At 39.0% G+C, this 23431-nt stretch overlaps 4 protein-coding genes across 8 annotated transcripts; 1 reads left to right on the top strand and 3 right to left on the bottom strand.

Annotated features, from left to right (window-relative positions):
- Positions 1 to 294: 294 nt before the first annotated feature.
- On the top strand, positions 295 to 1041 carry tcta (T cell leukemia translocation altered). Its single transcript, XM_086086558.1, has 3 exons — positions 295 to 663; positions 736 to 787; positions 865 to 1041. Exons 1-3 carry the CDS (start codon positions 453 to 455, stop codon positions 905 to 907), a joined length of 306 nt encoding a protein of 101 aa, XP_085942684.1. The 5' UTR covers positions 295 to 452; the 3' UTR covers positions 908 to 1041.
- Positions 1042 to 1227: 186 nt separating this feature from the next.
- On the bottom strand, positions 1228 to 9133 carry glyctk (glycerate kinase). Of its 4 annotated transcripts, none has more exons than XM_086086554.1 (7): positions 8987 to 9133; positions 6526 to 6590; positions 6390 to 6442; positions 5089 to 5455; positions 4247 to 4398; positions 3927 to 4102; positions 1228 to 2805 (listed from the first exon to the last, which is right to left on the bottom strand). In XM_086086554.1, the coding sequence occupies exons 2-7, from the start codon at positions 6528 to 6530 to the stop codon at positions 1927 to 1929; spliced, it is 1632 nt and encodes a 543-aa protein (XP_085942680.1). In that variant the 5' UTR covers positions 6531 to 6590; positions 8987 to 9133; the 3' UTR covers positions 1228 to 1926. The 4 variants fall into 4 exon arrangements, with proteins under 4 accessions (XP_085942680.1, XP_085942678.1, XP_085942681.1 ...); XM_086086552.1 differs by having other exon boundaries at positions 6390 to 6469; XM_086086555.1 differs by lacking the exon at positions 6390 to 6442.
- A 546-nt stretch (positions 9134 to 9679) lies between these two features.
- LOC147167438 (PRELI domain containing protein 3B-like) lies at positions 9680 to 13650 on the bottom strand. The gene is made up of 6 exons (XM_086088146.1): positions 13456 to 13650; positions 12248 to 12416; positions 11591 to 11680; positions 11260 to 11330; positions 11076 to 11178; positions 9680 to 10920 (listed from the first exon to the last, which is right to left on the bottom strand). The coding sequence occupies exons 1-6, from the start codon at positions 13485 to 13487 to the stop codon at positions 10801 to 10803; spliced, it is 585 nt and encodes a 194-aa protein (XP_085944272.1). The 5' UTR covers positions 13488 to 13650; the 3' UTR covers positions 9680 to 10800.
- An 870-nt stretch (positions 13651 to 14520) lies between these two features.
- On the bottom strand, positions 14521 to 20178 carry LOC147167439 (tubulin beta-6 chain-like). 2 transcript variants are annotated; one of them, XM_086086747.1, is made up of 4 exons: positions 20075 to 20178; positions 18887 to 18995; positions 18708 to 18818; positions 14521 to 17595 (listed from the first exon to the last, which is right to left on the bottom strand). In XM_086086747.1, exons 1-4 carry the CDS (start codon positions 20129 to 20131, stop codon positions 16439 to 16441), a joined length of 1434 nt encoding a protein of 477 aa, XP_085942873.1. In that variant the 5' UTR covers positions 20132 to 20178; the 3' UTR covers positions 14521 to 16438. The 2 variants fall into 2 exon arrangements, with proteins under 2 accessions (XP_085942873.1, XP_085942874.1); XM_086086748.1 differs by lacking the exon at positions 20075 to 20178 and adding an exon at positions 19070 to 19183.
- Positions 20179 to 23431: the final 3253 nt, after the last annotated feature.

Genomic DNA, 23431 nt, shown 5'->3' on the forward strand with positions numbered 1-23431 from the left:
TAATAATACGCAAGAATTCATGCTTTTGATTTTGGTTTACTTCATTTGGAAATTTGCTGCGTAACTTACGTCAAATCATATCCAGTATCCGCCACGTTAAGTACGCAACGTAAAAGACGTAATAGTCTCTTTTTTTGTTTTGTTGTATTGACATTCTCAGCAAAAAGAATTACTCAGCAAAAATATTTACTAAACATGTTTGAGAATCTTTCTACAACGTGAGGAAAACACCATCATATGGGAAATAATTATGGAATCCATTTATGGGAACATTATATTACGGGGGAGAGGGAGCGTACGTAATACGTCACTTCGTATCCCTCAACTCGCTTTCAGAGCGATTGCGTCGCTACGGCGAGCTTGCTGGGGTTTGTTGTTCTACCGACCGAGCGATGTTCGACAAAAATACTTTCTCTATTTATTCAACAAAAGCTGGAAAGTAACCGGGCGTTATGGAGGAGCCGTGGGACTTTGAGTTTCTATCCCGTATCGCCGACGGCTGCTTGTCTTTTCTGTCCGAATTCGTGGAGGACTGGCTCGCCAACGACTTGAGAGTCTCCATATTCAAAATCCTCCTCAGCTGGTTAATTTTCAGTCTCCTGGCAATTCACTTCGCTTGGAAGGTTTACGGGAACACGGTGAACGACATGTATTATCGGCAGGGTGAGTATTTGTGTTTCTACACATCTCCCACCTGGTTGCTAGCGGTGTTAGCTGACTTGATGTTGCCTTCAGGAAGCGGACAGAACGGGGGAACACCTGACACAACACCTGGCCTCGGCAGATGGTAGGTATCCGAATCCTGATCATTTCTCTGTGTCGTTGTTCTGTGTGGAGCCTAATGTTATTCTGTCATTTTTGCAGGGGTGGCACAACGGGGGAACCATTCAAGTCTCATAGGGATTAGCTGGACGTCTGAAACTCCCAGGGACCATGAATGCACCTTCAAATTCGGACTTTTCGTTAAGAGTGGATCATCAGTTTGTATAGGATGGACGTGTTACTGGAAAACAGGATTGTAAATACAAAATTGATTCAAAATATTGTCTTGTGATTATTTACATGTAAGCCACTGCATCATTGTGCATCTCAAACATAACAAAACTATTCAAATGATTCAATTACAATGTATTGTACATGAATTAGATTAAAATTCTACCTCAATAAAATAAAAGCGTACAGTAAGTACTAAGTACAATAAACCCTAATAGGCATTGATCTATTGCACACTTTCAAATAGATCTTTATTTATATCATCCCCCACTTTGAATATAAACTGTGACAGTGACTAATGTAAAACAATCCTCAGCTTTTTCTTTGGGAAACATTCTCAAACCTATTTGACGATATTTAAAGAGACATGAGAACTGACATGAAAAAACATCCAGAGATATAATAAAAACTCATGTTTATTCAAATTTAGAGCACAGTAGCTAGAGCAACAGTAAATATTTTAAATGAAGGAAAAAAACCTTAATGGAACCTTATTGCAATAATAATATATACAGTATGATGTGTGGAGGTAGATGGCTATGCATCATATTTTGTGGCAGAAGATGCCCCAAAATGTTTGAGTGCTTGTGATGTTGCATACAAATACAATATAATTTGAATTTTTTTAAAGACTTGCATGGATTGAGCATGTAAATTAACCTTTTGTTACATGTTAATAATTAAAATACAAATACAAGAATAGTATCGCTTAACAGTAAAACAGGGTCCCTTTATTGAATACTTTCACTGCTAAACTTTCTGTAGACCTACATACTCTCATTGACCTTTTTCAAAGGATACTAACTTACTCTGTGATATGTTACTTCATTTGTGAGCGTAGAATGCAGCGAACATCGCAACATTGATGAATTGTTTAATAACCTTCAAGAATAGCAAGGGTTCACTGTAGTGGATTCAGCTCAAGTCATCCCTTCAGTCCTCTTTAGCACTACTTGGAATTAGCAGAATATGCACATCCATAACATTGGTGCAGGTCAAACCTGGGACAACTAAGTTGCGTCCACCAGAGAGACGTGAAAAAAAAGTAAAGGAATCGTTGTTTTTAAGGAAGCTGACCACGTCCAGCTCTTGTTTTTGGGCGTCTCCGTACAAGCTCGAATCCGTGACAGCTCCCGCCGCCTCGGTGGGCCCGTCCTGACCGTCGGTTCCGCCACTTAGGAAGACGGGACTGTCTAGCGGGGGCTGCAAGCCTCTCAGCTCCAGTCCCACTCTCATAGCCAGCTCCTGGTTGCGACCCCCACGGCCTTTACCCGAAAGCTCCACGGTGGGCTCGCCTCCCGCCAGCACGCACGTGGCGCCCCGTGCCTGCGAATGGGCCTGGTCTAAACTCTGCATGACACGACGAAGGTCCCTGGTCTCCACTCCCACCTCTGGTCCTAGCTTCAGCAGCTCTGCGGCGAGCTCGGACGAATTTTCCTGACGTGAGCAGGCAAAGCGGGACAGGAGGCCGTAAAGACGGGACACTGACCTCACGTCGCCGCACACTCCCGGTGATAGCACAATTGGGTGGAAACCCAGTTCAAGCGCCCGGCGGCCTGCATGCTGCAGGGCAACGCTGTTGGAGCCAATCACGACGTTGAGAACGTGCCCCGCCTCTTCTATTTCAACTTCTTGACGTGGACGAAGTCTACCCAGAACTTCCTTCACAGAGGCAGGGGCAGAGTCCAGAAAACCGTATCGCTCAAGGACCGCCAGCACTTCCTCACGACATACCAGACCCCGCACTGTGGGGCCGCTTGCTATCAGGTCCAGTGGATCGCCAATCACGTCTGACAGTATCAATGCCACCACCTGGACAGAAGAGTGCCCAAAGAAGACACTTTCACACAAAAATTGAAAACAACAACACATCGTTGCCTTTTTTTAATATGTATCTTTTTTTATAAAAAAAGAAAAAAGAAAAGACGTGTCATGTACTACTCCAAGAACAACAACAAAAAATGTAACACTAATAAAGTGAAAATAGATAAATGTGGCTTTTTCTTAAAATTTTCAGTTTTTTTTATTAAAACACTCCAGTACAATGAAAAGCATCTATTCATTTATTTATTTTCTTCCTTTTAACCCAAAACAAGCTAAATGTGTTTTAGTGAAAAAAATCTCAAAAATCTAAAACAATTACATCAAAATTTTGACTTCACCAAAAAAAACATTCTTTGATAAATAATTAAAAAAATTAATAAACATGTAACTCATTTTTCTAAGTTATTTTCTTTTAATACGACAAACAATTTGTTTTCGGTGTAAACAGAAAAAAAATACTAAAACGAAAAGCAAAATTTAAAACTTAAAGCTAAAATAAACCGTATTTGTCGTCTTGTATATAAAAAATTAAAATTAAACACGTGCATCTTTATTTTTAATAATTATTGAAATAAAATAAAAATCTGTCTTTTCAAATCTTTTCAAATATTTTTTTTTCATACCCATGTTATAAAAAGGGAGAAAAAAAAAATGAAAAGCCTCCATAATTTGAGAGATTTTTCATAAACATGAGAATATAAAGTAAAACTCTCTTCTTATAGAAAACATACAAAAATATAAAAACAGAGCTTCAGTTCTATAATAAAAATGTTTGTGTTTTTTTTAAGTGCCTCTTGAAACAACAAATAAAAAAAAAGGCCTTTAAAAAAAATCACACTAAAATGAAATACAATCAACTGTCCTTATTTTGGGATGAAAAGAAAGCAAGTACATTACTTCCAAAATGTTCTCTGTTTTTCTCAATTTAGCAAATTAAACACTTTGAGAGTTGTGCTTTTTATTGGATCATGCTATTTGTTTATTTTGTAATACCCGAATGTGTACATAGCCTGAATGAGTGATGATAACAAATGTAATTTGTTACGCTACTTTCAATCCCCTGAAGGGATTTTTTTTTTTTTTAAGTCTAAGTAAAAGCAAAAATTAACCTGAGCAGGGTGGGCGCACTGTGCAAGTCCTCCGCCCTTTAACTTGGAGAAGGCGCGCCGCACCGTGTTGAGCTCCTGAATAGTGGCGCCGGCGGCTGCCAGTTTGCGGGTGATGTCCAGTTTCTCTTGCAGCGTTATTGGCGAGATGGGTGCGGGAAGCAACGCAGAGCCCCCGCCTACATTTCAACAACAGTGACAATCACCTAAACAATTTTTATATGGTAGTGTTCGGTAGTTTACTCAATAAATATGTATATATGTATAGCTTATACGTATATAAATACAATATACCATATACGAGTTGTAACTTGTTACTGTACCTGAAATCAGCACGAGAAGCAGGTCTTTCTCCGTCAGTGCGCTTGCTAGCCGAGCGATGCATTCAGCTGCCTTTTGGGAATCGGCGTCGGGCAAGTTGTGTTGCGCACCTTCCATGACTTGGATACAGCTTCTTTCCTTTAACAGCAGGTGGCTACAGTGACAAATGTCATTAGTCCGAGTGCCTCCACAGGTGTGTCAATGTCAATCAAGAAAAAAAAAAAGTAATAATACAATTATGTTATCAATTATTTTTATTTTAAACAAATAAATCAATATACAACTTTATTCTTATAATCATATAACATTCTTGTAAAAGTATTACTTCTTTCTACCAATACTAAGAGATTATAACACAAAAAATATTTTGTGAGAAAAGTATTTTTTTTTACTCATAATCTTTCTTTCGCCTTTTTCAGTGGAATCTCATCTTTTGACCATATCCTCATTAAATACATATTTTTCTTCTCGTAATACGACATCCTCATCCTTCATCCTCAACTTTATAGTTTTAACCTAACCATTTTTTAAATTATTATTATTATTATTTTATTTTCAAGCAATATTACAGTACTTTTTAGAAAGTTCTGAAATTGTCCATTTACTTTTACAGCAACACAATAATAAAATTCTGACTACTTTCTTCTCACAAATGTACCTGTAATGTTCCAACATTATTGAAACAAACTCCAACTTATTTGTGTTTATGACTTAATCATAAAATGCAACTTCTTCCTTGTAATGTTCCAACTTTATTTTTGTAAAATGATCACGGATTGCAAAATTATTATTCTAATAATAGTAATAATTGAAAGAAGTTTTCCATTTTGTTGCTCTTGCTTACTGTTTGCCATGCTGCCGCAATGTCTGCTGAATGCCATGCGGCACACTGATGACTCCTCCCACAAAGTGGTCTCCCAGAATCCTCTCGGCTTCGGTGGCCATGCCCAACACCGCTTTTCCAAAGCCCACCACGTGCACATTGTTTCTCAGTGTGAACTTGCGACCGCCGCCAACAACCTCCACGGAGTCGCCTTGCCGTTCCAAACTCTGCTGAACGACGATATCCGGCTGCACGGCTTCCACCGCCGCCGCAAACACCTCGCGCGCCCGAGAGTCGAGTGACATTTTCCTCCTCCCCAGGAGAGCCAGGAAAGGTTGAGGTCGGATCAGGGAGAGAACGCGTGCCATGGACGCCTTAAAGAGATTTCCTGAATGGGAAAAAAATAAAGCAAAGCTTTTCAGTGGTTCTCAAATGTCCCTTTTGCATTGTACCAGTTCCAGTTTACCAGTTTAAAGTCTATCCTTACTCTCTTCTTTATTAGCTTGTTTCCTCTAATAGTAGCAATCTGCTTCTTGACAATCACACCATGATTTTGTGGTTCAATAAAATAATAATACAGTACAGTAGACTGTATGTGGTGGAACTGTTGAACCTGATTCAGGGTCGCAATTGTGAAGAGTTGTACTGCCCCCCCCCCCCCCCCCAACGATCCACTTCAGTATCATGTGGCTATGTCGCTCAGTGTGCTTTGCGCCAATTAAGAGCTGATTTGGTTGCGAAACAGAAATCAAACAACATAACAGTGATTTTGCTAATGTTGTGTGTTTTTTAGCGGTAATTACATTTGCAGATCGCTTTCTTGCTAAATCAATCGATCAAATCAAGTTGGCAACTTGACTTAGCTTTTGTGTTCGCACCCATGTTGTTAGTGGAAGCAGTGCACATCAGCCAGCAATGATAAATATTTATTGTATTTAAATTTAATTTGGTTATGTTTCTTTCTGTAAAACAGGTCATGAATATTTAGATTGAAATAATTCCTAATGGCATTTAGGTGCCAGTACAGTAGTTATGTTTAATTGCTATAAGAATTATGAAGTGGTCCAGGGAAATATTTATCTCCTGACCAAAAAAGTTTGAGAACCCAGTTTTAAGTTTTTGTGCAGAATGTGACAAAAGATGAAGAATTACACATCGAACCGATAATGAAACAAGTGTAATATATTGACGCAATGCAGGTTTGTAATGAAAAAAAAAACGCTCTAAAAAAGTCAATCAACTTTATGGGCTACTTTAACAAATTGCAAGCAGTTAAAAGTCGATTGTTGTTTTACATGTGGAAACCGACTGCTGACACTTACCTGCAAGAATATTCAAATGGACGCCTCGTTGGTGTTCCAGCCTAGCAGGCGAGCTTGTGTTTGAAAAGTCAGACTGATAACTAAAAAAAAAAAAAAATGTTGTGTATCGTGCGTGTAATGATTGACTTGGACTCACCACATGACCTGACACCATTCCCTCCCCGGCGATTGCACACATCACTTCATTTGTCCGACTGCAGACTGCACATGACACACACAAACACACACACACGGACACATGTAGAAACGAAGACAAGTTTATAGCAATCGAGTCATTTTACCGGTAGCATTTGATTCACAAGTCAGCAGGCGTGACTTCACCATTGTTGACACAGTTGATGTCAAAAGTCAACAAACTATTGGTCAAATGCCAGGTTAAGAGTTAAAAAAAAATGAGACTAAGATAAATAATTTCAAAACTTGTTCCACCATTAATGTAACTTATAACGTCTACAATTCAACATCATTTTTTCTCTCTCCAATCATTTAGAAAGGGGTAGTGAACATGTGAAAATAGCACCCTCTTTTAACTGGGATGTGGCCATGTTCAGAATTCACCATTCACATTCATGACCCATGTTAAATGGGACTAAAGTTCAGATGTTTCAAGTAGGCTTTGCCTGACATGTTTGCTTTCTAGCAGAAGCCTGAAGGGTTTGTGCTAACACTAACTGCTATTTAGAACCACACATAATGATGTCATTTTATTTATTTATTTTCAATTGAATAGTTCATAATAAGTAGCATTGATGGTGGAAAGAAGTTGGAAATATTTATCTTGGTCTTTTTATAACACAACAAAATCCTTACATTTGAAGAGCAGTTTTTAGAAATGAAGTTGTTAAACAAGTAACATCTGTTTCCGAAGTTGTACTTTTCACGATGCAATGACTACTTCACCATTGTTGATATAGTCTTGAGTTAATGCACGTCAGGACAGAGAACACGCGGAGAACCGCCCAAAAGACGACTTCTCATAAAATATTATAAATGTGTTCTTTTTTTCTTATCTCTATCTTAATATGCCAACTTTGGTCTTCTCAATTTGAGACCTATTTCTCATATTTTATTAAGACTTTTCTTTTAAAATTGTTTTTCTCATAATTTATTTTCCAAAGTTGGCCTTATTTTACGTCACTCACTTTATTCTTTTGCTTGTCATCTTAGACTTTACCATAAAATAGATGACTTTTTGAAGTGTGATTTCATTCTTGTAAAATGTAAAAACTATTAACAAAGCCTTTTTTGTAATCTCGTAACGTGTCGCTATTACATCACTGTTTTGTAAAATGTGTCATGTTTTGGGTTCTGTTTTCCTTGTGTTTCTCCCTTGGTCTTGTTTAAGTGTGATCCTGCCCTTCCTCGTGTGATCCAATCAGTGCCCTCAGCCACTTGTGTCTTGCCCCAGGTGTGTCTTGTTGTGTCGTTAGTGTCTGTGTATTTAGTCTGCTGTCTCGGTTCATTGTTTTTTCCCCTGTGATGCTGCCCGTTTTGCCTTGTTGTTTCCCCCATGTTTTGGTTTCCCTGGTAATTTGGAAGCTCGCTTTTGTTTTATAGAAATTAAAATCTTTTTTTTGCTCCATCAACTGCATCCTTGCCTGGCTATTTTTCCTCCCTGCGACTGGGTCCTCCACCAAACCACACCCTTCTTGACATAAATGAACCGACACAGACAGAGGGAAGACAGCAAACTAAATACACAGACACTAACAGACACAACAAGACATACCTGGGGCAAGACACAAGTGGCTGAGGGCACTGATTGGATCACACGAGGAAGGGCAGGATCACACTTAAACAAGACCAAGAGAGACACACAAGGAAAACAGAACCCAAAACATGACAAAATGTTGACATTTTTCATTGTCATTCATTAATTAATCTTTCTTGTAATTTCATGTTGGACTTTATATTCTTGTAAAATTATGACTCTTGTTCCCAAAATGTATGACTTTCTCTGAGTTGTACAATTTTATTATAAAAAAATAATAATTGTAACTTGTTTCTCAAATTACAACGTTCCTGGCAAAATTTTAACTTATTATCAGAGTTTTTGAGGAAATTATCATCATGTTTTAGATTTAGCGGTGTAAAATTGCAACTTTGTTCTGCTAATATCTGATTATATATTTTTTTCTTGCAACCTTACAAATGTATTCTCAGAAATGTTTTACGATATATCGATACATTGTGAAGAAGCAACCAAATAAATACATGCTTCAACAAATACCTGCTTGAGTTCAGTTTAAAGTAATAATGTCTTAATGTGTGTGTCTTCATTCAATCTTGGTGGTATCGAAAGTTATCAGTGAATATAGTGGGATATATTTTAATCATAATAAATTGTAATTTCAGTGATTTCTTTCTTTCTTTTAACTACGTCTATTCGCCTCGTTTGACGACCTGACCGTTACCATGGTAACACCAAGATTTTTAAACAGATATTTATTTATATTTATGTGTTGTTACTTTAGTTATTTGAAATATGTCCACGTAACACGACGTGATTTGGAATGACTGCGTTAAACCAGAACAACAAACTTGAACGCTTTGAGGTAAAATAGGAGAATCCAAGTGGCTTATATCCGACATCCCACCTTCCTCGAATGCTGCATCACAGTATTTTCGGTGGTGAATCAAAATTCATGTTGCTTTTTCTCCAACGTGTCAAATCAAATGTCTACGACGTCTTCACTGCACAAATATTTTGTTGCTCGTCTGCCTCTTTCGTTGTTTTGGTCAGCAAAGCAGCGTAGAGGCTAATTACCGCCACCTGCAGACGTTAGATGGAACATACAGGAGTGAGTGGCTAACTAATCACCAAAAAGAAATGGGAAATCGTGTAAAAAGTCACATACTGTATCATTGTAGAAAACAGAGCAGAAAATAAAACATTTCTATCTTTCTACACTGTATGAGAAATGTAACTCGTTTTCTATACTATAGAACTAGTACTTTATACATGTGACTGGCAGCAACGTAGATTGTGGTTAGCATGTCTCACATTCCTGAGGTGATTCAAATCAGAGCTGGATACATAAAAGTATATATACTTGATTTATAAATGTATTTATATTTAAAGAATATTGCTGCAATATTTTTATTTGCATAAAAGCAGTAAATTTGTTTATAACAATGTATATTTTACAGTGGGCCTAAGGATTCTGTCTAATCTTAATGATAATTTAGGTAATATTTTAATTAGTAAGGCAAATTCTGATCTTAAAACATGAAAGTCCATGTCAAACTGGCGATTAATAAAAATAAAAATAAAAAAGTTGACAAAGTACTTTTAGAAAGTCATCAAAATGCTTTTATTAGCATTCTCAGAGTTGGCATGACAAGTTATTTTTACAGAGGCACAAGTTACAACTGAATTTACAACTTGCTTCATTTAAAAGCCTGTATTTTGAATAAATGTGTTCCATTCAAAAAATATACATAAAAAAAAACCACACGGTCCATCGTAACCGTATGAAAAAATTTCCGTTCCATCTGCTGCTTCAAAATGTGCAGCTTAGTTGGAAGTGCAAATGGAGAATGACTGCAGCCTTTTTTATGCATGGAAGGACAATAAGCTGCCAACCATTCTTGACTTCATCAAAACACCATCACTCCAAACAGGTAACTTGATCCCTTCATACAACTTAAATACGTGAACTATTTATTAAATAACCATCTAATAAATTACAAGCTTATTTACTGATGACTAGTACAGAATGTTATAACTGAGGTCTCAGACGATTGTTGAAGATGTAACTCCAACACCCCCCCCAAAAAAATACCTAAATAAAATATGTGCCGTTGACTGTGTCCTCTGACACGCAAAACCACTTCAACGTATACAACCACTCTCAAATGGAAGTAGTTCCATGTAGAGAACCATTTCTTTGTATGGATGCTTTTGTAATGCCGTGACTATGCATCTCTTTGTGCGCTCAACTGTTTTTCATACCACAATTGGCACATTTGCTTGACACATGCCATTTTTGCGCCAGACTACAACACTGGCTATGGCGCTTTTCTAAGGCTGGATTTCCACTGCAGGTTCAAGTAGCCAATTTTAAAATGAATGCATATATATGATTTATTTTCTTTTGACTAATTCCAGGTTTGTTGTCAGTGACACATATCCGATGTGGCTGTGTTTACACTGATGGAAGACATATAACAAGATGAAGTTATCCGATCTAATGTTTGTTCTTTTTATGCTGTCATGACGCATATCCTAATTGTGCCACTTGAGAGCAAAACAAATAAAAAAAGAATCTGTCACTTGAACCATGTATTGTAAATTCAGCCTACAAGTTTTGGCACTTGTTTACCCCATGCTTGCTTCTTTGCACCAGGCAGTGTCAAAGACTATCACGGGGGCATGCGGACGCTCTGCTGGAAAAATAGGAAGCGGAGGTCATTTGTCAGTGACGGTGGCGGCGGCCATGGGGGTTCGCATCGTCCCGCGTGCCGTCGCTGCCAACTCCTCAATTTCAGTGTTGAGCCGCCGGATCACCCACTCGACCGCTTCGCGACCCTGGAGAGAGAGAGAGAGAGATCGATTAATTTGAGTTTGTCAGAAGATTTTTTTTTGTGTCCATAAGTGTTCAGTGTAAGTGTAAATGCTTATTTTTCTATGTGCCATCAAACAATAGTCAGTATAAACATGACATGTACTCGATGATCTCCTACCTTTCCTGCATTGGTTGAGATGGTGTTTGCGAGAATGCCCTCCAGATAGCTGCTTAGACTTACTCCTTTTACAGAGATGATAGCTTCTTGTGTCAGTATTGTTCTAAGATGAAGAATTAAAAAAAATAAATAGTTATGAATTGTCGTTTTTGTATGTTGGATCAGTGCACTTCTATGAACTTACTTTCTAGAATCCTCAGGGTGGGGTTTATATGTTAACTTCTCATCTACAGACACCAAGTTGGTGAAAGTAATCTACGGAGTGGGGCGAGATCACAAAAGGATAAAGTTGTCAGACGACTCTCAAAACAGATACAGCGCAAGAACACTCGATTGTACAACAGGCGAGTCTTCATTCCAGAAAAAGGTCATTAGAACACCACCTTACAAGTGCATCTACAAGGTGTGGGCGTGTGCATTAAAACTGCCAACATCTGTATTACTAGCTTTGTAAAAAAAAAAAAAGCATATCATTCTCATTACTAGGCAAACAACCTAATCTAATAAATACTCACATTTGTGGACTGAAGTTCCAAACACTTTTCTTGCGGGTCCACGATGGAGTGCTCTTGAATGTACGTGCATGTTCGCGTGTTGCCAATGATCTGAGAACAAATGAGAAGACATCATTCTGAATAAGCGTGCCTGAGTCGAGATTCAAATCAGAACCTCTCGACTGTGAGGCTGAACTTCTAACCATTGGACTTAAAAGAGAATGTTTAACACTAAATTATACACTATAAGATGAACACTTAGGACCAACAATCAGATTACACATCTCGTTTGTTGGCACCGTATGCATCATTGACTGGGGCAGGAGTTAAAAAGAAGGATATTAATAGACGTGATCGCAGACGGCGAGTACATCCTAAAACGTCCTTCGTAGCGGTCAGCTTCCTACTGGGCGGCGTGTGTTCAGACCGCAAAGCCGTGCAATACAGTAGTTTGCTTTAGCTAGTTGTCCTTGCAGAGGTTACGGAGGCTACGACACAGGAGGCGGGTACCAACGGATTTAGCATTCCCGTGAGCTCTCGTTTTAACTCGTAATCTTACATCACATGCGGTCACGGGTTGTAGCATGCATTACTACGCTCCAGTCAGTGAGCCGGACCAACTCTTCTGAACAACAACAGGAATAGCATTGTAGGAGTAGGTTGGTTTTGGATACTCACAGACTTGACGATGGAGGGAAGACCCCACTCAGTGCTGAGAAGCCTTTTGCTGTAAAGGCGCCCCTGCTTGTCGATGGTCCGGTGCAAAACGTCCACGCCGAACACGCTGGGATTCATCGGGTTGGGATACTTTTGCATTGCTGCCTTGGTCACCGTCTCCCAAGGGTGACTGTTGGAGGAAAATAAACAGTCAAGCCCACATACAAAATGAATGAATACAGCCGCGCGTTTATTGGTTTGCATTTTGATTATTTCATATTTACGGAATGAAATAGAATGGACTAGAAATGTTTTTCAAGTATTTAACTTATCTAATGTTAAGAACAGCGCACAACATTAACTAGTTTTACGCAAGTGAAGAAAATACTTGAATTGGGGCCTACAAAGCTACCTGTATATATATGCAACTGGCCCATGAAACCCGCCCCCAAAAAATTTGACGTTTTTTTTTTTTTACATTTATGATGGAGTGTTTTTTTACATTTATGATAGAGTGGTTGATTCAATAAATTACTTTTAGGGGGACGTGACTGGTAACCACAACTTACTACTTTTCAAAAGTGATTCTCCCAAGACTTTGTTTGCTAGTCGCTTTGTTGAAATATAGTCACTGAAGTGGCTAAATATACCAAGTTGCAAAATTGGCAACATTGACTGCTTTTGCGTATGGATTATGAGGGTAAAGAATTCTCTCCTGCAAGTAGTCCGAAGACACAAAAGGTTTGGGAACCCCTGACATAGGGGGGAGGGGGAATGAAATCGAACAAAAGGGTCCTTTCGGAGAAAACTTCTACCGGCTGGTGGCTACACAGTCGAAGGGCATCAGTGTCTCGTTTCCATGGAGACGCGTGCACGCGCTACGACGGCGATTGGCTAGTGACGTCGCGAAGCCGGAGCGAGGAAAAAGTAGGGGAAAGGTTACCCAACGACACGGGCCGCTTGTGCAATAAGAACGCCGCTAACTTATACATGCACCTTTTAGCATTCTTATAACGCTCTACGTCTATTTTTAACTGACTAGCAATGATATCATTATTGACCGTTTAGGCCAACGAACAAAAGAAAAGTCTATCGCTAGCATGCTAGCTAGAGAGCATTTGAAGCTACTATCATTAAGCACCCGGATGTTCTGCTTTATGAATTGTGTAAGCCGTTCACAAAATTACATGACTATCGCTTACGCGATAAATGATCGCATCGGGACTCACTTGAATATATGTTCGGATGTCCAGATCTTCATAGTGCGGCGAGTTGGGGGGGTCAGAGAGATGGATGGATAGATGGATAGGGGGAATTCGCCGGCGTGATCAGTCACACACTGAAGCCGGTCGACGTGTGTGAGATGCCGCGATAAAGTGAAGACAACGGAGTCTCACCTCCTCCTCCTCCTCCTCTCCCTCTACCTCCCGCTCAATGTAGCTGTCACGTGACTGCGGTGACGCACTTCCGGCTGAGCAGCGTGCATCAGGGCGCGTGACCGGCCTCCTGTCAGTCACTCGGGGCAGTGCGCTTGTGCAGACAGCTGATAATAAAATAATAGTGCTGAATGACATAACAGGAGGGCGTTTTTATAAAAAAAAAATAAAATAAACATGTGTACAATAGGGTGGGCCAAAATTAGGATCACACTATATTGTAATTGTTTAAGTATATTTTTGTTTCTTTCTTTTTTCCTTCATAACCTCCTTCCTCCGTTCCCTGAGTTTTTGCTTCCTTCCTCTCTTCCTTCCTTCACTTAAAGCTAACTTTCTGCGTACCTTTCCCTCCTTCCTTCAATTTCTTAAGTTCTACCTGCTTTCTGCCTTCCCTACTTCGCTCCTTCCTCCCACCTTTCTTCTGACCTTCCTTCCTCTTAACCCTCCTTCCATTCTTCTTTCTTTCCTCCCTTCCTTCACTCAAACCAGCTTTTTTTTTTTATTGTGTCCTTCCTTTGCTACTTGCCTTCCTTTCCGTCCTACCTTCTTTCCACCTCAGCCCTGCTTTTTTTCTTTCTTCTTTTGTTCCACCTTTGCGTCCTCTCTGACCCGCTAAACTTTTCTGTTTTTTGTTTGTTTGTTTGTTCTTGACTCAAATCATTTGCCTGTTAAAATAAGAAAGTTAATATGAAATACAGTAAATACTTTTGGGCTACTCTGTATTATGTCAAAAATAATATTGTACTTTTTGTGTTCTGTTTGTGAGTGTTGTATAAATAACCTTCAGTGTTATGCAATTACTATTATTATTATTTGTGCATGTTAGCCTATTGGTCACAATAATAAACCACAATGAGATACATGAGTCTAGATAACTTTATTTCTGTACTTATCACATTGAACAGACACTCAAGGCAGTAAAATGTGTAATCTCAAAGTCCCAGGCCGCTCACAGTGGGAGGAAACAGAGTGACAGCCAAGCACACTTTATCAGCATCAGTACAGTCCATCACTCACTTAGAGTTAAGTCAAGTTAAAATTCTGTTCCAATAAGTCTAGCTAAGTATAGCTGAATTATGCAAACGGGTATTAGCGCCACACTTAAATAAGACAAAATGAAAAATGTACTATAAAATAAAGTTGTGAATTTTTTTTTTTTTTACAAGTTGTACCATTAATAACAAAGTAAACATTTTTCATCCAAAATTGTAATACTACGAGAAAAAACAAATGTGCTAAGATGAGGACCGTTGAGGCTCATTAAGTTACTGCAGAGGAAGTCGTAATATTGTGGGAATAAAGTCGTAATTTGTGTCACGCTTCTATTGGCTTTAATTGGCAATCCGAAGTATTTCATTATTTTCTATCACCTCTTGAATATATTGAGACAGTTGCATATTACTCGCAAACTGTATTTTTCTAACTTTGCAACTAAAGTCTCACAACTTCACGTTATTTTGGTAACATTAACACTCAAACATCAACACTTCCAGACTCTATTCTTTGAACTTTATGACTTCATTCTCACAACTTTATTGCATTATTTTCATGACTTCGTATTCGTGACATTCCGACTTTTATCGAGTAACATTTAGACTTATCGTCATCACAACTTTATTGTCACAATTTTATGACATTATTCTTGTAACTTTATGACTTTATTCTCAGGATTTTATGACTTTACAGTATTTTCTCAACTTAACTTTATTCTGACTTTTCCAAAGTAACATTTGCACTTCATTCATGTAACATTGTCAACTTTATCCTAAAAATGTTACAACTTTTATTCTCTTACCATTCCGACTTTTATCTACCAACATTTTGACTTTCTTCTCGTAGCAATACAACTTTTTTTTTTTCTCATAACATTGCAATTTTATTTATGAAGTAAATTTATAAAATCACAATGTTAGGGTTCGGTGACGGTCATTGTGACTTTTTCTCAACTTTTGCATAATGTCATTGTAAACACTTTGCAGGAACTAATCACAAAGCAAATGAAATACAGATTTATTAATTAATACAGAGGCAGTGAAGCCTTTATACATAGTGAAATATCCCACCAGCTACCTGTAGTCTATACCAGTGGTTCTCAAATGGGGGTACGAGTACCCCCGGGGGTACGTGAAGGCACTCCATGAGATTTTAAAATATATTTTAAAAGTATATGTAAATATTTAAAAAAATAAAAGAAGTTCATAACATGCATTTTATATTCAGTAGGCAATTGAATTTCAGTGTCCTAAAAACCCAGCATTTCCCCCTTACCAGAATGGTTTGACCCAACTTGTCATATGCCACCTAGAATCACCTCATTCACCTGTCAATCACTTAAAAACTTGTTTTTTGCGCTAGTTAGGGGGTACATCACTGAAAAAAGTTTAAGAACCACTGTTCTATACTACTGTGCAGGACAAAAGGGACATCAATCCATCCATTTTCTGTTTCTCACTAGCAATAACAACAACCTTTCAAAATCACATTCACACCATTTCACAATTTAGAGATTTAAACCAACGTAACATGCATGTTTTTTTGCATGTGGGAGGAAGTCAAAGTATTTGGAAAAAAAACCCACAAAAGCACAGGGAGACAAACTCCTCACGAGAATCCCCGAGCTGAGATTCGAACCCACAACCTTAGAATTGTGAGGCTGATGTGCTAACCACAATTGCTACTCTATTCTATTTCAATAAGTCACACCTGCAATCCATTTTTAAAATCAGTACAGGTAAAGTACAATTGTTTAAATATTCCCAAACTCCTTCTCCTCAGGTCAAGGTATGTCCTCATCCATCGTTCCTCTACTCGTTTCTATCACTGTTTCCTCCGTAACTTCAATCCGAGATTGAATCCTTGTGGCTGCAGGTATCACAGGCGGCTCTTGCTCGTCTTCATCCTCCAGTTCGGACTCCGTGTCGGCCGTGGCCTCTTGGTACTGCTGGTACTCGGACACCAGGTCGTTGAGGTTGCCCTCGGCCTCCGTGAACTCCATCTCGTCCATCCCCTCGCCCGTGTACCAGTGGAGAAAAGCCTTGCGCCTGAACATCAGCGCGAACTGATCGCCCACTCGGCGGAATATTTCCTGAATGGCCGTGTTGTTGCCAATGAACGTGGAGGACATTTTGAGGCCTCGAGGCGGGACGTCGCACACGGCAACCTTGACGTTGTGTGGGATCCAGTCCACAAAATTGTTGCTGTTCTTCTGCTGGATGGCCAGCATTTGCTCATCCACCTGCTTGGTGGACATCCTGCCGCGGAAGACGCCGGCGACTGTGAGGTAGCGGCCCCGTCTGGGGTCGCAGGCCGTCATCATGTTACGGGCGTCGAACATCTGTTGGGTGAGCTCGGGTACGGTAAGGGCGCGGTACTGCTGACTGCCGCGCGCGATGAGCGGGGCGAAACCGGGCATGAAGAAGTGGAGGCGGGGGAAAGGCACCATGTTGACCGCCAGCTTCCTCAGGTCGGCGTTGAGCTGGCCGGGGAATCTCAGGGAAGTGGTGACCCCGCTCATGGTCATGGACACCAAGTGGTTGAGGTCGCCGTACGTGGGGGTGGTGAGTTTGAGTGTACGGAAGCAGATGTCGTACAGCGCCTCGTTGTCGATGCAGAAGGTCTCGTCCGTGCTCTCCAGGAGCTGGTGCACCGACAGGGTGGCGTTGTAGGGCTCCACCACCGTGTCGGAGACCTTCGGCGAGGGCATGACGCTGAAGCTGGTCATGATCCGGTCGGGGTACTCCTCTCGGATCTTGTTGATCATGAGGGTCCCCATGCCGGAACCCGTTCCCCCGCCTAGGGAGTGAACCATCTGGAAGCCCTGCAGGCAGTCGCAGCTCTCGCTCTCGTTCCTCACCCGGTCCATTACCTGTTCTATTAGCTCCGCCCCCTCGGTGTAGTGGCCCTTTGCCCAGTTATTACCAGCACCTGAGTTGCCTGGATTGACAAAGTAAAGGCAAATGTTGGACACAAACAAAAACATTGTGTGAGACATGTTTTATGCCTGAGTATTGTATTATCTATCTACATGTTGTGCTTTACAGCTTTACTGCAACTATTGATGCTAACTGTTAGCATTAGCCTGTCAATGGCATTTTCTATTATATGCTAACATTAAGCTAACAGCATGAGATACACAATCTGTAATTCTCTTTGTTTTATATTTAATTTGACAGTAAACATCAACTGGAAGTGGAATTAAAAAGCTTGAAGCATATTTTTGATGAATCGTTCACCATTTGCCAAATTGCTATTTTTTGGGAATTCAGTTTGAGTTCATAAAGTACATGCGTATACTTCTACAAATGCAGCTATCGACGCTAACCGTTAGCGATAGCCTGTCAACGGCATTTTCTATCATATGCTAACACTAAACTAACACAACATTAGATAAACCATGTGTAATTCTCTTTGTTTTGAGTTCAGTTTGACAGCACACTTCAACTGGAAGTGGAATTAACTGCTTGCAGCATTTTTTTTGATGAATTGGTCACCATTTGCCAAACAGCTGCTTCTTGGGAATTCTGTTTAATTGAGTTCATAAAGTATATGCGTATATGTGTTGCTTCTACAACTGCAACTATCGATACTAACCGTTAGCATTAGCCTTTCAATGGCATTTATTATGATATGCTAGCATTAAGCTAACACACTATTGGCTATACAATGTGTAATTATCTTTGTTTTTAGTTCAGTTTGATAGTAAACGGCAACTGGAAGTGGAATTAACTTATTGAAAAAAACAATTATGAATTGGCCCCCATTTGCCAAACTGCTGCTTTTTGGGAATTCATAAAGTATATGTGCGTTGCTTTGACAACTGCAACTATCGATGCTAACCATTATCATTAGCCTGTCAATGGCATTTTCTATTATATGTTAGCATTAAGCAAACACAATATTAGATACATAATGTGCAATTCTCTTTGTTTTATGTTCAATTTGACAGTAAACGTCAACGGGGACTAACCCGATTTTGATACATGGTATCGGTACTCGCCCATCCTTACTCAATGCACCACTGTATTCATTTTGAATACACAGCTCACCATGAATGAAGTTGTCCGGCCTAAAGAGAGCACCGATGCGACTCCCTCTGATGGCGTCCATGGTTCCAGGTTCCAGGTCAACCAGCAGGGACCGAGGCACATATTTACCACCTGGACATGGAATAGAGATGCATTTGTCATCGGTAAATTCATTGTGGACTCTCTTGATGAGGCCTTACCTTGTGCTTCATTGAAGTAGACGTTGACTCTGTCAAGTTGGACTCTGCTGTCACCCTCATAGATGCCCGTCTTGTTGATTCCGTGTTCCTCGCTGATCACTTCCCAAAACTGAGAGGAAAAATGCATCATTGAAGACCATTATAGTGATTCCATCAGCTTGACCTTATGAGTGAGTGCCTTACATTTTGTTTGCATTTTAAACATGCCCTTGTAATGTGTCCACGTGATACGGTTCTAATTTACAGCACATTAAGACGACCTAATGAGGCAAGCACACTTTACTGACACATCATCTGTGTCGTTTATTATCTCGTTTCTTCCTCGTTCTTGTTTTGCGTTGGCCACGATAAAACAGAATGACCCGCCCTCACCAGTCTCACCCTTATCTCCTCCCAGAATGCCCGGCAGAAAACAGTTATTTCGGTCTCATTCAAGCTAAATAAAAATTGACAATGGCATTACTTTTTGAATTAAAATAAATTCTGGAATATAAATATATATATTCAGATTATTTGCATTTGCATAATATGAGAAAATACGCATTAAATATTTTTTTTAATTTAAAACCAAATTCAAAATGAAACATGTTACCCCAAAAAAGTAAAATGACACCAAACATCTGTAAGAAAAAATGTGAATTATGAAATCATCACTATCATATCGCTATTAAATTCAACTCAATACAGAATACAGTGCTGTAAATGGAGTTAAAATTATTCATACAATAACAAAAACTGGAAAAAAAACACAATAAATGAATAACATAAAAACAGTAAACAACCTAAAATACTGAAAAAACGTGGAGTCATAGAATAAAAATGTCTTTAGCGCAATATTATTCTTGAGTTGACTGTCTGACAATAACATTAATTGTAAAACAAAAAAAGTAATAGATTACAAAAATATAACATATTTAGTGCACATATAATGTCATTTAAAAAAAATAGTTCAGGTGTTTTTGGTTCAAATGTATTCATTCATTTTAAGGTTGTTTTAAACTGAAGCTTTTTTTTATGCAAAAAAAATGCAAGTTATTTAATCACTGTAATTAGTATTAAATAAGACAGAGTAGCAATTATATTACAACAATAAACCCATATTAATAACATTGGCCAGATGTGGTCAGAAATGTTCTGCTCACTCTCTCTACTGCACAGTATAGCATTGCAACCATTCCGTTTAATTACCTTTGAGCCGATTTGGTTGCCACATTGTCCAATTTGCAGATGTACAATTTCACGCATGATGACGCAGGCATCAACTGCAGTTGGTTAAGCGGGTGGGGTGCATCTGATAAGCCGGAGGGCTCCAGCTGGTTATATGTACTCACTAGTGATGTCATCACTGATGTCAAGGAGGGAGGGAGACGAATGACAGGGGGACACCCCACTCGCTGCTTCTACAGTATTTCAGAAGTAGACAATGTGAATTTCTGATATACTGTAGACTAAAGTGTTACATGTCTAGCAGACATTTTTAATGGTTGAGTCAGCAGTTTTACTTTATTTTATTTTCATTATACAACTTACAATTACACTTTTTATGACAGTTTGGAATGGTAAAATATTATTTAAAACATGGCCTATGCAGTTAGAATGTAGACCACTTATTCATTCATTTTCCGAATCGCTTAGCCTCACTAGGGTCGCGGGTCAGTGAAGAGAAGACCATTTTACCTTATATATATTGTCATCTTAATAGTATAATTAATTGCATAAGGCATTTTTTTTAACTCCACAAATTAAAATGTTAAAGTTGTGCAATTTATGACAAATCTTTATGTGTGTGGTGTGGTCAACTTGTGAAACAGAACAATAGCCAGTTAGAAAGTGATACAAAACTTGGTACTCAACATGTGTTCTTCAGCTTTTTAGATAACATTTTGCTAACTCAGTCTTGCCTCGCAACTCCCTCACCCGTCTACAGGGGGCGCTCATTCGCCAGCTCAGCTGCACTGACCCTTATGTGTTTTGCCACGAGCTCCTTCTCTTACCTCCTGATGCATTTTTGTGTGTGTCTGTGTGCTGGTGTGACTATCTTTGTGTGGAAAACTCACGTGTGATGCGAGCATTCTGCAAGCACCGAAGTGAAAGCTATCTCATAAATCTTAGGCTACTTCGGGAAAAGTTCAATAAGAGGGTGAATCAAATGAAATGACCACAGGGAAGGTTAGGCTGTTTAGTACATGATTTGAAAGAAAGAAAGAAAGAAAGAAAGAAAGAAAGAAAGAATTGAAGATTGTTTTAATTCTTGCAATACATAGGAAACACCAATAGGTGGCAGTATTGCCTCGCAAACACCTTCGTGTTCTGTCCTCATTTATGTCTGTCATGCTCAAAGGCTATTATTTAGTTACAGTGGTTATACAGTATTGTCTTAATAAATGTACGGCAGTTAAGAATGTTATTATGTGACTTAAAGGAGACGTAGTATTTCCATTTTTCATAATTTCAAACAGTTCAAATCTCGCAGCACTCTAAGTCCTGGCTGCAAATGAATGTAAATGTAATCGTAAAGCCACCACTAATTTGATTTAACCATCCCCATGGAGTCAACGCCCATACATATGCAATTGCATTTTCACTTGTGGAAGCAGCACTTCATCTGTAATCCACTGAATCCCCCCCCCCCCCCCCCCCTGTCATCAATGTCTATTTGTGCAGTGGTGCAAACTCAAACAGCATGTTGACAATTTAGCTGAATATTAAAGTCTGTGCTGCTTAAGTATGTGCTGCCAGAAACTAATGCTATGTAACATTCTTACCTAACGGTGATCTAAGATAACACTGCAGCTCTTCTTTCATTTTTGCTTTGACAAGAGTGTGCTTCTGTTTAGTCCGGTAGGCGAGCCTCTTCAAAATGGCAGGTCTCGGAGCCTGTAACTCAGCAATGATGTCTCAAATTGGTTTCCTCACCGACACATTTTCAGAAGAAAAAAAAACAAAACAGATCCGATTTACTTGGTTGCTCATTTTGTTGAACTATACAAATCATAAAAAAAAAAAAAGTGTTTTGCAACAGTGACAGCCAGATTGTGTTCAACTCTAAATGTTGTTTTATTGTATGAATAACACATGCTCAAATTCTTTCTCAATCACCTTTCGACCAAAAATCCTCAAAATGAATCGAGTTCTTGGTTTGACAGAGCGGGAATTCATTTTTACAGCGATCCAACCAAATAGGTTTCCCCCCTTTGATTTCATAAAACTGAAAGGAAGTTAGAGGTGCATGGCTTATATTTGAGAAAAGTGGGTCAGGTTGTGATTTTAGTCAAACTGCATGTGTGATATATCCATCCATTTGAGCTCTTTTTCAGGCACCTAAACACTCAGAGTATGTACATGTAAACAGTATGCAGTTCATGAGTGAATGTTGTAAGCTTTTGGTCAGAAACAATTTTGTTTTATTTTCTTGTAAAAAAAACAACACATTTTACTGCCTACTACTAAATAATGCAAAAATGTAGAAACGTACTTTTTTTCTGGGGAAAGATGAAGTTTGGTAGGTGTTTAATATAATTTGTAACCAAACACAATATTCTGTGGGTGTTGAACAATCAGTTAAAATGCTCCAAAATAACTGGCAATGTGGGAAACTCTACTTGAAAATAGCTGGCAGTGAATGAGTTAAGTTTATTTTTTATACAAGTGGCCGGTTATTGATTGATACATTGTGTATGGACAGGTTGACAAGAGGAGGACTTCAAAAGAGGGCTCGCCTCCACCTTGTGGACCTCCAGCTCAATGACACTCAGGGCAATCATGTGATTCAAACCCTGCTTCAAACCAGATGTGTCAAGTCAAAGTAAGACAAAAACTGGAAACAGTCCAAGCGTCACTTCAAAACAAAAGCGCATGTCATAAATCAAGCACAGCGGGGACTTTGGATACTTCATTTATTCTTACAGTGGAAGTACTGATACAGATTGCGTAAAAAAAAATTCTGGTAAAACTAAAACTGATTCAACTCTTGTATTAAGGAGAAGATAAAAATAATTGGACACAGTTTTACTGCAAGCTAAATTCTGAGAGATGAATCAAGACTTGAACTAACAACATGTCCAGCATGAATGTTACCAAACAACATCAAAATTCTACTTATCTTAACATAATAACTAAAATACTTGGGGTTCGAGAAATGCCCCTACCAGTGATGAAACGCGGATGGATAGATGGATGGATGTTTCGGATTATAAATCGCGGATTAATTTAGAGTTCAGGCAATTTAAACAATCAGTTAAATAATCGTAGGGCACATATTGACAAACAACAGGCAAGTCTTCTTTGATTATTTTCTCTCTCTCCCGGGGCTAAACCGATACCGGGGCTGAGAAAGTAATTTATAAATATATTTTAAAATGTCATAGAAAATGATGGAGTGTTTTAACTGGAGCGACACCGATTTCTGACGGGTCTATAGCACCACCTATTGTATCTGATAGCCATTCAATTTATGACAATTTATAATTAACCTAAAAAGCATATATATTTTTATTTATTTATTTTTATAAAGGAGGAAGCTGGAGCACCCGGAGAAAACCCACG

Source organism: Leptonotus elevatus, chromosome 10 (genome assembly GCF_054856555.1).
Source record: "Leptonotus elevatus isolate MCC_2025b chromosome 10, RoL_Lele_1.0, whole genome shotgun sequence".
NCBI classification, from domain to species: Eukaryota; Metazoa; Chordata; class Actinopteri; order Syngnathiformes; family Syngnathidae; genus Leptonotus; species Leptonotus elevatus.

Excerpts from the sequence above, each read along its gene's own strand:
- tcta (XM_086086558.1), top strand. The coding sequence starts at position 453 with ATGGAGGAGCCGTGGGACTTTGAGTTTCTATCCCGTATCGCCGACGGC. Across the intron at positions 664-735 it reads CGACATGTATTATCGGCAGG|GAAGCGGACAGAACGGGGGA; the intron begins GTGAGTATTTGT and ends TGTTGCCTTCAG. Across the intron at positions 788-864 it reads ACACCTGGCCTCGGCAGATG|GGGTGGCACAACGGGGGAAC; the intron begins GTAGGTATCCGA and ends TCATTTTTGCAG.
- glyctk (XM_086086551.1), bottom strand. The coding sequence starts at position 6,567 with ATGTGTGCAATCGCCGGGGAGGGAATGGTGTCAGGTCATGTGGTGAGT. Across the intron at positions 5,456-6,389 it reads CCATTTGAATATTCTTGCAG|GAAATCTCTTTAAGGCGTCC; the intron begins GTAAGTGTCAGC and ends TTTCCCATTCAG. Across the intron at positions 4,399-5,088 it reads TTGCGGCAGCATGGCAAACA|CCACCTGCTGTTAAAGGAAA; the intron begins GTAAGCAAGAGC and ends TTGTCACTGTAG.
- LOC147167438 (XM_086088146.1), bottom strand. The coding sequence starts at position 13,487 with ATGAAGATCTGGACATCCGAACATATATTCAA. Across the intron at positions 11,179-11,259 it reads CACCCTGAGGATTCTAGAAA|AACAATACTGACACAAGAAG; the intron begins GTAAGTTCATAG and ends TCTTCATCTTAG. Across the intron at positions 10,921-11,075 it reads TCTCAACCAATGCAGGAAAG|GGTCGCGAAGCGGTCGAGTG; the intron begins GTAGGAGATCAT and ends CTCTCTCTCCAG.
- LOC147167439 (XM_086086747.1), bottom strand. The coding sequence starts at position 20,131 with ATGCGTGAAATTGTACATCTGCAAATTGGACAATGTGGCAACCAAATC. Across the intron at positions 18,996-20,074 it reads GCAACCAAATCGGCTCAAAG|TTTTGGGAAGTGATCAGCGA; the intron begins GTAATTAAACGG and ends TTTTCCTCTCAG. Across the intron at positions 17,596-18,707 it reads GCCGGACAACTTCATTCATG|GCAACTCAGGTGCTGGTAAT; the intron begins GTGAGCTGTGTA and ends TTGTCAATCCAG.